At 37.8% G+C, this 14,265-nt stretch overlaps 1 protein-coding gene across 7 annotated transcripts in view; it reads right to left on the reverse strand.

The window, feature by feature from the left end:
* Positions 1-14,265, reverse strand: part of VEPH1 (ventricular zone expressed PH domain containing 1) — a 257,721-nt gene that overhangs the window by 52,047 nt on the left and 191,409 nt on the right. For 6 of the 7 annotated variants that reach the window (XM_058730317.1, XM_058730315.1, XM_058730314.1 and 3 more), the window contains one exon: positions 13,647-13,781. In XM_058730317.1, coding sequence (XP_058586300.1) covers positions 13,647-13,781 — 135 coding nt within the window. Of the gene's footprint in view, positions 1-4,083; positions 4,271-13,646; positions 13,782-14,265 lie in introns of those variants that run through there. The other variant, XM_058730319.1, reaches the window with a different exon arrangement.

The following is a 14,265-nucleotide window of genomic DNA, read 5'->3' on the forward strand; positions in this document are numbered from 1 at the left end:
ACCCTCACGCTCTCTGTTGTATCATCCCAACATTTGCAAACATGTGCTGAAGAATTCCATTCCAAGCCATCTCCATATTTCCTCCATTTGTGAACCCACTCAACTCCAGCCTCTAAAACATTTCTCTACAGATGCTATCTCCTTCCTCATTCTTCCTTCTTCATTTCTTCACCAACTCCATTTTGAACCTTGCCTTTAAAACTCCATTAAAACTGCCTTTTCGAAGTTGCCCAATTGGATAGGCACTTTTTTGTACTTTGCTGCCTTGACCTGGCTGCCAAATCCCATTCACTTTCTTTCTCTCTCTTTCTTGGATTCTCTTGAGACATGTGACCTCTATACTTTCTGAGTTTCTTTTGTCTTTGGACTGCTCTCTGGATTCAATTCTTCATTGGGTCCTTTGGCTGTCTAGACTGCCTTGTCAGATTGCCTTAATCTTCCTGTGGTGTTCACCACCTCTGTGCCAACAATTCCATCTGTGGCCTAAACCACAGATTTTCCTACTAGACAATTACACTGGGACATCTCACAGACATTTTAAATTTAAGATATTCAAAAGTCTCCCTCACCCTTACACTCACCCATTAGCTTGCTATGTCCTTTGCACCTCCAAAATTTATACTGAATGTGTCATTCATTTCTATCCCTGCCAGGACCATCCCAGCTCCACCTACTCTCTTTTCTCATCTGGGTGGGCAATAGTCTTCATGATCTCCCTGATTCCACTTTTCCCCCCTTTCTCATCTAGCCTTCACATGGCAGACAGGTTGATCGTTTGAAATCAGGCTGGGTAATAATGTCTGCTGCTCAAAACTCTTCAGTGACTTCCCATAGATTGCAATAAAATCTAAGCTCCTTGCCATGGCTTACGAGGCAGAGGTAAATTACCCCAGACCATGTTGTTTGGTCTCTCTGCTCCTCTCCTGCTCTTGCTTTCTCTGTCTCTCAAAAGTAAATAAACATAAAAAAAATTTTTTTTAAAGCCTAGACTCTATTTTTTAAAGTTTATTTATTTATTTTGAGAGAGAATGTGAACATGAGCAGGGGAGGGCAGAGAGAGAACGAGAGAGAGAGGATCCCAAGCGGGCTCCATGCTGTCAGTATGGAGCCCAATGCGTGGCTGAAACTCATGAACTGTGAGATCATGACCTGAGCCAAAATTAGGAGTCAGACGCTTAACCAACTGAGCCACCCAGATGCCCCAGCCCAGACTCTATTTTAATGTCCACCATTCTCCCAACCAGTTCTGTGTTTGAGCCAGGGGTGTCCCAGACATTTGCATCTGTGTCTACATTCCACCCTCAATCTGCCCTCTCAACCCCCTTGCCTTCATATTCCTATTATGGTTTATATTCTCATGGAGTTTACCTCTTAATCACTAGATTTTATTCATACATTGTTTTTTTTTTCATTTCTTTTTCTTTTTAATCTTCTCTCTTTACCTTGCCTTTGCTTCCTAGATAGTGCCAATCATATTTTCCTGGTTCTCAGCTTACAGCCTAGAAGTCCTCACCCCAATCTAGGCTTTTCAAATCACAAACCCAATTCCCACTTACCCCATCCTCATTAGCTTGCCCTGAAAGGGAGGGCTCAACATAACTAATCTCTCTCAAACACCATGATACACCCTGGTCTCCCTCGAGGCTGACCTACAACACTTGTCACTTACATCACACATGTAGACTTAAATTTCCCTTAAGAATGTGAATAGTTACAGCCTATATACAATAAACACACTCCTTATTTATGCACTTATTTCCTCGAGCACTGTATTAATACTGCAACTCAACACATTAAATCTAAGTCTTGGGGAGCATCAGAATGTCTCCTTTTGTTATACCCAGAATTGGTGCTTCAGTTTTATTTATGCTTTGACACTACAGTCAATTACCCTGGGACCTGTCAAGTATGTTTGTAGCAATGTGGACTGAAAACAAATCTCCAAATGTTAGCCAGATGGGGCATATTTTATTTCAGCAGTAAATTTAATTTTTTTTTTTTTTTTTTTGTTTCCATAATGGGCAGTTTTGAGACCTCATTTCTGTGGCATATGGAATTTCTCCATGCTTTGGGAACTGGAACATGTGTGTCAATAAAGGAAACTTCTCTCTCAAATTCCAATCTTTTAGCAATCCCCAATCAATTTTGTCAACTGTCTGGGTCTCTGATAATCAGAGCGCCGCTCCCTCTGAAGGGCTGGGCCGCACATGCACTAGCATGAAATTGTTAATGGTATCTCCAGTTGCTCCCAGAGGCCATCCTCCTCATTTCTAAAGTAGACTAATGGATTTTCTGCCCTCTTTCTAAAATCTTTATTTTATAATGAAAATTGAGGAGCTTAACATGGATTTTTCTTTAAATATACTGTTCAGGGGCGCCTGGGTGGCGCAGTCGGTTAAGCGTCCGACTTCAGCCAGGTCACGATCTCGCGGTCCGTGAGTTCGAGCCCCGCATCAGGCTCTGGGCTGATGGCTCGGAGCCTGGAGCCTGTTTCCGATTCTGTGTCTCCCTCTCTCTCTGCCCCTCCCCCGTTCATGCTCTGTCTCTGTCTGTCCCAAAAATAAATAAAAAACATTAAAAAAAAAATTTTAAATATACTGTTCATTTACATTTACTTACAGAAAGCAATGTAACTAAAAGTCATACTTCTGCAATAATTTTTTTCTTTGGCTATAAAAGAAACACGAACTTCTAACAGAAAATTTCAAATATGCTAGTCCCATCAACCAGAGTTAACCATTGCTAACATTTCAGTATATTTCCTTTTCATTGTTTTAATGGGTAATCCTCCAAATAATCCTTTTTATATAAATAATTTTTTATCTTGCAATGTGGCATTTGACATAGCATTGTTTCGTGTCATTAAACATTCCTCATAAATATGATTTTTCCTGTTTTCTTAATATTCTTCCATATGGAGGCATATATGTGTATGTCTTAAGACATTTAGGCTATTTATAAATAATTCCACAATATTTATTTGATGTGCATATCTTAGGTTTTGTACAAATTTCAGATTATTTCTTTAGAATAGATTCCTAGAAATGGAGCCACTGTGTTAAGGGATATGAATATTTTTAAGACTCTTGACCTGTATTGCTAAACTGTTTTTTAGAAGTGTTGAAATAATTTACACTTGAACTAAAAATGTGTGAGAGTGTCCAAACTCCCTTGCTCTAGCTAGAACTGATTATTATCCTTCTAAAAATGGATTAAAAGGGGTAATGTGAATGTTATTTTAATTTCAATTTTCGTATCTTTGACTATTGATGAAGAAGAATACTTTTTTTGAACTGAGTCTCCTTTGAGTTGTTTGCTCAATGCCTTTGGCCCATTGATTATTGACTTGCATGAACTTATGGTATCTTCAGGATATTAAACTTTGTCTTTCATGATTATTACACATATTTTCATTTTAAGTTATTGTGCATGATAGGTTTTTTTCATAAGCTTTATATTTTTATGTAGTCAAATCTATCAACACTCTATTCTTAGACTTTACTTATAGGTTAAATAATTTTTTTAAAAAGACAGGAAAGCAAATACAAAGGATAATGTAACAAATACTCATGTACTTGCCATATTAATAAATACTGATATTTTGCTTGATTTTTTAAAAAAACAAAATTACAGATGAAACTGAGATTTCCTTAATTCCCTTTCTAGTAACATTTCCTTCTCTCTTTTATCCACCTCCTACTGTCAGGAATTTTGGTGTGATTCCAAATATGGTATTATATTTCAACCCCAGGTATATATACCAATAAGCATTCATAATACTGCTTAGAGTGTTATAAAAATTTATGTGAGCTATCATACTATTTATCATACTTTTGCAACTTGCTTATTAAAACTTAATATCCTTTGAGCACCAGGGTGGCTCAGTTGCTTGAGTGATCGACTACGGCTCAGGTCATGATCTCATGGTTTGTGAGTTGGAGACCAGCACTGGGCTCTGCGCTGACAATGCAAACCCTGCTTTGGATCTTCTGTCTTCCTCTCACTCTGTCCCTCCGCTCTTCATGCTTTTTCTCTCAAAAATAAATAAATATTAAAAATAAATAAATAAAATAAAACTTAATATCCTGTTTTCAAAATTTACTCCATGTTATTACATATCGGTCTAATTAATTCACTTTCATTGCCTGTATAGCATGATTATATCACAACATTTTCTTCATTTATATATTGATGAACATTTGCATTGCTCCTGATGTTTTGGTGCAAATAATGTTCAGTTGACATCTGTACATGTCTCCTGGTGTTTCACCTACAAATGGAATTGAAAGATAATAGGGTAGAGGAGTTTATTGCCAGATTGCTCATTTTAAACGGTTATAAAGAAAAATTTCTTAAACTTGGACTAGGATAGAACATTTTTGTATGTTTTAATACAAAACTTCTTTGTGGTAAAAAAAATAAGCATTTCTTTTTTTTTAATTTAATTTTTTAATTTTTTAATTTACATCCAAATTAGTATATAGTACAACAATGATTTCAGGACTACATTCCTTGTGCCCCTTACCCATTTAGCCCATCCCGCCTCCCACAACCCCTCCAGTAACCCTCAGTTATTCTCCATATTTATGAGTCTGTTCTGTTTTGTCCCCCTCCCTGTTTTTATATTATTTTTGTTTCCCTTCCCTTATGTTCATCTGTTTTGTCTCTTAAAGTCCTCATATGAGTGAAGTCATACGATTTTTGTCTTTCTCTGACCGACTAATTTCACTTAGCATAATACCCTCCAGTTCCATCCATGTAGTTGCAAATGGCAAGATTTCATTCTTTTCGCTTGCCAAGTAATACTCTGTTGTATATATATACCACATCTTCTTTATCCATTCATCTATCGATGGACATTTGGGCTCTTTCCATACTTTGGCTATTGTTGATAATGCTGCTATAAACATGGGGGTGCATGTGTCCCTTCGAAACAGCACACCTGTATCCCTTGGATAAAATGCCCAGTAGTGCAATTGCTGGGTCATATGGTAGTTCTATTTTTAGTTTTTTGAGGAACCTCCATACTGTTTTCCAGAGTGGCTACACCAGCTTGATTCCCACCAACAATGCAAAAGAGATCCTCTTTCTTCGCATCTTCGCCAACATCTGTTGTTGTCTGAATTGTTAATGTTAGCCACTCTGACAGGTGTGAGGTGGTATCTCATTGTGGTTTTGACTTGTATTTCTCTGATGATGAGTGATGAGCATTTTCTCATGTGTTGGTTGGCCAGCTGGATGTCTTCTTTGGAGAAATGTTTATTCATGTCTTTTGCCCATTTCTTCACTGGATTATTTGGTTTTTGGGTGTGGAGTTTGATAAGTTCTTTATAGATTTTGGATACTAACCCTTTATCTGATATGTCATTTTCAAATATCTTCTCCCATTCTGTCAATTGCCTTTTAGTTTTGTTGATTGCTTCCTTCACTGTGCAGAAGTTTTTTATTTTGATGAGGTCCCAGTAGTTCATTTTTGCTTTTGTTTCCCTTGCCTCCAGAGATGTGTTGAGTAAGAAGTTGCTTTGGTCAAGATCAAAGAAGTTTTTGCCTGCTTTCTCCTCGAGGATTTTGATGGCTTCCTGTCTTACATTAGGTCTTTCATCCATTTATTTTTGTGTCTGGTGTAAGAAAGTGGTCCAGGTTCATTATTCTGCATGTCTCTGTCCAGTTTTCCCAGCACCACTTGCTGAAGAGACTGTCTTTATTCCATTGGATATTCTTTCCTGCTTTGTCAAAGATTAATTGGCCATACGTTTGTGATTCACTTTCTGGGTTCTCTATTCTGTTCCATTGATCTGAGTGTCTGTTCTTGTGCCAGTCCCATACTGTCTTGTTGATTACAGCTTTGTAGTATAGCTTGAAGTCTGTGATTATGATGCCTCCTGCTTTGGTTTTCTTTTTCAAGATTGCTTTGGCTATTTGGGGTTTTTTCTCGTTCCATACAAATTTTAGGATTATTTGTTCTAGCTCTGTGAAGAATGCTGGTGTTATTTTGATAGGGATTGCATTGAATATGTAGATTGCTTTGGGTAGTATTGACATTTTAACAATATTTGTTCTTCCAATCCATGAGCATGGAATATATTTCCATTTTTTGGTGTCTTTTTTCAATTTTACAAGCTTTCTATAGTTTTCAGTGTATAGATTTTTCACCTCTTTGGTTAGATTTATTCCTAGGTATTTTATGTTTTTTGGTGAAAAATAAGCATTTCTGATAAAATGCTTAAACATTTTTCTGGTAAGCTTTGAGTAGTATTAAGATTCTGGGTTTTTTTTTTTTTTTTAACGTTTATTTATTTATTTTAAGAGAGAAAAAGTGCAAGTGGGCAGGGGCAGAGAGAGACAGAATCCCAAGCACGCTCTGTACCACCAGTGCAGAGGCCCAATGTGGGCCTCAGACTCATGAACTATGAGATCATGACCTGAGCTGAAGTCAGACACTTAACCAACAGAGACACCCAGGTGCCCCACAGTGGTATTAAGATTCTGAAAAGCTAATTACTCACCCTCCTTGACTGTCACTAATGGTCATTTATGAATCTAATTAATGATTATATATTTCTTAAGTACTTTTTTATTTTTTAAGTATTAATCTGTTATACTTTTATCTATAGTGTATGTACATTCTTGTTTTTTCCACATCTTTGCCAAGATTTGTATTGCTACAGTTTTTCATTCTTGGCAGTCTACTCTTTGTAAAATGGCATATCATTTTAAAATATTTAAATCAATATTTTCAATGATTTTTAGTGAGACTAAACATTTTTTCTTATGTTTATTGGCCATTTGAGTTTCCTGTTCAGTGAATTTTCTGTTCACATTCTTTGCCCAGTTTTGTCTTGAATTATTTGTCTCTTTCTTGTTGATGTAGCAGATTTTTGTGTTAATGACACATATTTCAAACACCTTCTCATACCTTGTGCTTGCCTTTTTTGTTACAGTGTCTTTTGTAATACAGAAATTTAAACATTTATGTAGTCAAATATTTATTTATTTTTCATGATTTCTGCTCACTTACATCTTAAGACATTCTTTCTTATCCCGAGGTCATAAAGACAACTTTTGATATTTTCTTCTAATTATAAGGTTTCATTGATAACATGTAGGCTTTGAATCAACCTGGAGTTATCTATATAGTGTCTTTGTTATTCTTGAGAGAAAGAGAGAGAGAAATGCTGGCCAGAGAATATTAACTAACCTGTATTGAGAAACCACAACAATGACCACTGTTCTGAGAACTCTCTGTGTATTAATTTATTCAATCCTCAAACAGCTCTATGAGGTAGGAGCAAATATTATTGCCATGGTACAGATAAAGAAACGATCTCAGAGCCAAAGTCTTCAGAACTGGCAAGTGGCAGAGGCAGATTTAAAGACAGGAAGTCTGACTTCAGAGCCACGTTTACCTACTCTGCTAGGTGTATGAGTCAAGAGAGGTGGGTTATGCTGCAGTAACACCAAAACCTTAGTTTTCAACAGAACAAAAGATTGTACCTTCCTCGTGCAAGGTGTAGTGGGTCTGGATGGCTCTCCAGAGAGCCGTCTTCCATGGAGGTGGCTCAGAATTCTGTGCCCATCTGCTGGCAACTTAATATCAACCTCTGCTTCTACAATCACCATGGTAAGTGAAAAGAGGGAACACAGAGACTCATGTAGTTGTTTTTAAAAGCTTCTGTGGGGAGTGACACATATCCCTTCTCATATTTCATTGGCCAAAGCAAGTCACATGGCCAAGCCTTGGTTCAAGAGGCAGGGAAGTGTAATCTTCTTATGTGCCCAGAGTAGAGAAGAATCAGATACATCGGTGACAGCTATGGTGTCACCATGGCATGTGCTCATGTTTTAGCTCTGCCATTGACTAGCTGTGTGACTTTCAACAGGTCCCTTTGCTTCTAATTTTAATATTTGGAAGACGGCAGCACTCACTTATTTATTCAGTTGGTACCCGTTATTTGTTGAGACCCCAGTGTATGCCAGCTACCATGTGACCCTGCAAATGCAATAGTAAATGGGGTACAACTCCTGCCCTCAGTTTGCAATTTAATCGTTATCTCACTGTTGATCTTCAGTTCTAAAATTTCAAGACTCAATTAAAAAGCAACCACAATAACAAAACTTCCAGAGCATTACATTCTAGAGACTCAGGCATTTTCCTAAGAGTTTCTTCCTTTTTGGGGGACGTGAATCCACCTGACAGCAGCGTTAACTCATTTACAGCAACAGATGCACATGCACATCACTTTCAAATTGCTAGTGCATGTACATACTGGCACACGTGGGGAAAATAAAGCAGACTTTGGATTATTCTCCCAGCTATTTTGAACTTAGTGAGCAGAACACTTCATAAAAAAACAGAAGAAAATCAATTTGATTGAGAAATACCTATGCAGATAACTTCGCTACATAATATACATTCTAGATATCAAAGTGGTTTTTATTACTTATGAATAAACAAAATTACAAAACGAAAGATTTCAAAGCCTTTTTGATTTGCAGCTAATTTTTCCCTAGAGGAATATTTATTGGTATAAAATGTAAGAAATATGAAGAAGTATATTTGTGAATATGCACAAAACTGGTTTGCCAATTTCTAAAAAAATCTCTTAGGACTTGAAGCAGGCTGCCAAGTTTTAATTTACTAGTTGCCTGTAGTGAAAACACAGTTTTCATGAAAAATTTATAAGAATTTAGGCATTGTCTTTGATCATGAGGCAACAGTTTAAGATTTGAATGAAATACACACAAAAATTCCATTCTACTTTGCATTGATGCAATTATGGCATTTCCTTTATTCTTTTTTTTTTTTTTAATTTTTTTTTTCAACATTTATTTATTTTTGGGACAGAGAGAGACAGAGCATGAACAGGGGAGGGGCAGAGAGAGAGGGAGACACAGAATCGGAAACAGGCTCCAGGCTCTGAGCCATCAACCCAGAGCCTGACGCGGGGCTCGAACCCACGGACCGCGAGATCGTGACCTGGCTGAAGTCGGACGCCCAACCGACTGCGCCACCCAGGTGCCCTGGCATTTCCTTTATTCTTAAAACTGCAAGTCTAATTCTTAAACCAAAGCCAAAAAAGTGATGCAATAGTTGGATGCATCTTCAGTGTCTTACAGACCATTGTAAATAAATTTCTGATTAATCACATTCATTTGTCATCCTTCTTACAATCCTTCAGCACTTAAGAGATATTGAGTTAGTTTCACAATATAACAGTTTTTGATTAATTTGCTACTTGTTCATACTTTGAATTTATTTAACATTGGTATGCTTGTTCCTCATCTAATAGTAAAACAAGGACAGAGACCATGATTGTATCCTCTCAGAACCTCTGGTTTGCCCAGTAAGCCTCCAGTACTTATTCTGGGCTTTCTTAAAGGCAAAGTAAGAGTAATCGAATCTTTGAGTATGGGAAGAGCTTAGATAAGCTGGTTATATTTACTAAGGAGAGATCAATAACCGTTCTCTATTTTCATTATATATATTCTCCCTGAGTGATCCAGTCTACTGCCATGACCTCAAGGGCTACCTTATGATTTCTAAATCCGTGCCTCTCTTAATGGCCTTCTTCCAGAGGCCCACACAGGCATTTCAGACACCACCACCAGCTGGTTATATACACAGATAACTCAGACTCAAAACATGAATAACAATGCTTTATCTTCTTCCTCCACCTCAGTTTCCCTTGTGGTCTCTTTTTTCAGGATGGTGCGATCATCCATTCAGCCATACGAAGCACCTGGAGTCATCCTTAGTTCTTCCATTTTCCTTATTAAGATCCAAGTCCTGTTGGTTCTACTTCTTTAGTAGCTCTTTTTTTTTTTTTTTTTTAATTTTTTTTTTTCAACTTTTTTTTTTTTATTTATTTTTGGGACAGAGAGAGACAGAGCATGAACGGGGGAGGGGCAGAGAGAGAGGGAGACACAGAGTCGGAAACAGGCTCCCGGCTCCGAGCCATCAGCCCAGAGCCTGACGCGGGGCTCAAACTCACGGACCGCGAGATCGTGACCTGGCTGAAGTCGGACGCTTAACCGACTGCGCCACCCAGGCGCCCCTTTAGTAGCTCTTGAATCCATCCTCTCCCTATAACTTCCAATTTTAGTTTTGACCTTCATGTCCTACCTAATTCTAGTAATAGCTTCCTAAGTGGTCTTCCTATTTCCAGCCAGGTTTCTTCAGATTGTTTTCTCCATACCCAGGCCTGTGAGTTTTCTAATCCAAATCTGATCACATCAGTATATGTACAATTCCTGTTTCACTCTATCTGGCGAATGGCTGTAGTTCCACATTCTGGGCTTTTCCCACTATGGGTGTCTGCCCAGGAGGTCTCAGTCAATTGTGTCCTGAGATTGTTGCCCCTGTTTCCACACTCCTAAAATGTGTCTCAAGTCATACTTGCTTGTCTCAATAGAGCTCTTTCTCACCCTGACCATGCTCTCTCTCTTCTGTTCACCTTATTTCAATTTCCTTGCTTTGTGGCAAGTGCAGAAGACAAGGGGAAGGGAAGTATGGAGGGAAGAATTAAAAAGCACTAAAGAACTGGAGCCCAGTTTCCTGATGCTCTTTTCCTTTTAATCCTAGAGTCCATGGTCTTCTTTTGTAAAATGTTTTCTATTCCATACCACTCTGCAGTTTTTGTGTGCCTCTGAGTGGAATGTGTTATGTCAGTCTGTGAGCCTCAAACAACACTATTGAGGATATGGCAAAGCTATTCCATAGTATTGCTGCCTTGGCATCCATTTTCTTTGGCCAAGTGGGCGGTAGGGGCCTTAAACTGGCACTAATCCCCTCATGCACAATCATGCCCTAGAAAACTGCCTGCAGAGTCACAAACAAATACATACCCCTGATATGATGCCTCCAGTGGCTCTCATGATCAACAGTTTCCCCTGGTTCCTAGGGCCTTCTCCTGATATGCCTGCTAGATAGACTCTGGTGAGGCTTACAGAAACCTGTTTTTTGTTGAATTGACCAATCTGGCCTTATCCTGGGAACCCGAAAGCTCTCTATCTGTAGCTGCTATAAAGGCATGTGTCCCAGGTCCTGCCTCTTTCTCTGCCTGCACCTTGTCTTGACCTCCCCATGTAGCTCCTCAAGGTGTGTCATGTACTTCCCTCAGAACCTGTGAGTAATCAATTTCTCTATTTCAATTTCTCCTGTGGTCTGTTTTTGAACTGAGATTCACCATCTGGCACTTTGTGCTACATTTAACAAATGGTAATTTAACAGTCATAACAGGCAATGACCCTGTCTACCAATATCGCTTTGTCCTTTCAAAGATTACCACATGAAAAATCATTAATTAATAATTGTTTTTTGATAATGATGAAAGAAGTTAAAGGAAGGAAGAAAAAAATGAAACTTTAGAAAAAGGCAAACTGTTTCAAGATAATCTTGAATGTTGGCTTAAAATAATATGTTCTGGGGTGCTTGGTGGCTCAGTCAGTTAAGCATCTGACTTTGGCTCAGGTAACAATCTCACAGCTCATGAGTTTGAGCCCCATGTCAGGCTCTGTGCTGACAGCTCAGAGCCTGGAGCCTGCTTCAGATTCTGTGTCTCCCTCTCTTTCTCTGCCCCTCCCCCACTTGTGCTCTCTCGGTCTCTCTCAAAAATAAATAAACATTAAAAAAATTAAAATACTACATCCATTACAATTATACCAGAAACCATAAGATACCTAGGAATAAACCTAACCAAAGAGATAAAAATTCTGTATGCTGAAAACTATAGAAATTGAAGAATACACACAGAAAAGGAAAAACATTCCATGCCTATACTACCCAAAGCAATATATACATTCAATGCAATCCCTATCAAAATAACATTAGCATTCTTCACAGAGCTAGAACAAGTAATTCTAGAATCTGTATGGAACCATGAAAGACACCAAATAGCCACAGTAATATTGAAAAAGAAAGCCAAAGCTGGAGGAATCACAGTTTCAGACTTCAAGCTGTAATACAAAGCTGTAAGCATCAAGACAGTATGTTACTGGCACAAAAATAGACACATAGATCAATGAAACAGAATAGAGAACCCAGAAATGGACCCACAAATGAATGGCCAACTAGTCTTCAACAAAACAGGAACAATTATCCAATGAGAAAAAGACAGACTCTCCGGCAAATGGTGCTGGGAAAACTGGACAACAACATGCAGAAAAATGAAACTGGACCACTTTCTTACACCATACACAAAAATAAATTCAAAATGGATGAAAGACCTAAATGTGATACAGGAAACAATCAAAATCCTAGAGGGGAAAAGAGGGAGCAACCTCTTTGACCTCAGCCACAGCAACTTCTCATTGGACATGTCTCCAGAGGCAAGAGAAATAAAAGCAAAAATGAACTATTGGGACTTCATCAAGATTAAAACCTTCTGTACAGCAAAGGAAACAATCAACTAAACTAAAAGGCAAACGATGAAATGGGAGAAGATATTTGCAAATGACATATAGGATAAAGGGTTAGTATCAAATGGGGCTCCTGTGTGGCTCAATTGGTTAAGCGTCTTACTTCTGCTCAGGTTATGATCTTACGGTTTCTGAGTTTAAGTCCCATGTTGAGCTCTGTGCTGACAGTTCAGAGCCTGGAGCCTGCTTTGGATTCTCTGTCTGTCTCTCTGCCCTTCCCCTGCTCACACTCTGTCTCTCAAAAATAAATAAACATTAAATTTTTTTTTAAAAAGTTAGTATCCAAAATCTATTAGAACTTATCAAACTCAACACCCAAAAAATAATCCAGTGAAGAAATGGGCAGAAGACATAAATAGACACTTTCCAAAGAAGACATCCAGATGGCTAACAGACACATGAAAGGAGGCTCAATATCATTCATCATCAGGGAACTACACATCAAAACCACAATGAAATATCATCTCACACCTGTCAGAATGTCTAAAATTAACAATTCAGGAAACAATAGATGTTGGTGAAAATGCAGAGAAAGGGGTACCCTTTTTTGCACTGTTGGTGGGAATGTAAATGGGTGCAGCCACTCTGGAATACAGTATGGAGATTCCTCAAAAAAATTAAAAATAGAACTACCCCATGACCCAGCAATTGCACTGCTAGGTATTTATCCAAAGAATACAAAAATGCTGATTTGAAAAGGCACATGCACCCCGATGTTTATAGCAGCACTATCAACAACAGCCAAAGTATGGGAAGAATTCAAATGTCCATTGACTAACAAATGGATAAAGAAGATGTGATATATATATATATATATATATATATATATATATATATATATATGTCAGAGAAACACAAATATCATATGATTTTACTCATATATGGACTTTAAGAAGCAAAACAGATGAACATAGGGGAAGGGAAGGAAAAATGAGATGAAAACAGAGAGGGAGGCAAACCATAAGAGACTTAAATACAGAGAGGACAAACAGGATTTCTGGAGGGGAGGTGCTTGGGGGACAAGCTAAATGGGTGATGGGCATTACGGAGGGCACTTGTTGGGATGAGCACTGGGTGTTATATGTAAGTGATGAATCACTGGGTTCTACTCCTAAAACCAATACTACACTATATGTTAGCTAATGTGAATTTAAATAAATCAAATTTGTTTATTAAAAAAAATTTTAAAAAAATAATGAAATAACATGTCCAAGGGAAGAAACATTTACCTTCTGCTGTGGAAATGTGGACTCCATCATGGCTGTTTCAAAGCTGTGAGTACCATCTGCCTGGGTCTTCTCCCACAGATCTCTGAGGAATTGTACAGAATGACTCTGTATAGACAGTGGCTCAGGAAACAGGCTCTGAAAGGCATTAATGAGAAAACCATAACATTATCTCTTACCTGAACAATAAAGTTTGATTGATGACAAGGTACCATTTGGGCTTGGTTTGAACTTCAGCATGGTTTAAATTTAAATAAAACAACAAAGAAATCTATCTCGAAGATCAAACACATGATGCATTTTGGGCTTTTCATTTTTTAATAGAAGATTAAAATTATTGAATAGGACTCCAAGGCAGTTGATACTGATCTCTAAATTTGTCCAACCTTTGTAACATAGTGTTACCTTGATCATTTCCCAAACATGGTACTTAATTGGAAAATGCTTAATATAAATATTCATATTTGTTTGTTCAAAGATCTGATAATTATGGCATAAAATTAAAACTAAAGTATAAATATCAAGTCAGTTTATACAGAGTAGATCATGAAGGCTAGAAGTAAAATGACTAAAAGTTCACTATACAACAGCTCAAATATGAACAGTATGAGTGGGTGGTGGG

The sequence above is a fragment of the Neofelis nebulosa genome, chromosome 5 (assembly GCF_028018385.1).
Source record: "Neofelis nebulosa isolate mNeoNeb1 chromosome 5, mNeoNeb1.pri, whole genome shotgun sequence".
NCBI classification, from domain to species: Eukaryota; Metazoa; Chordata; class Mammalia; order Carnivora; family Felidae; genus Neofelis; species Neofelis nebulosa.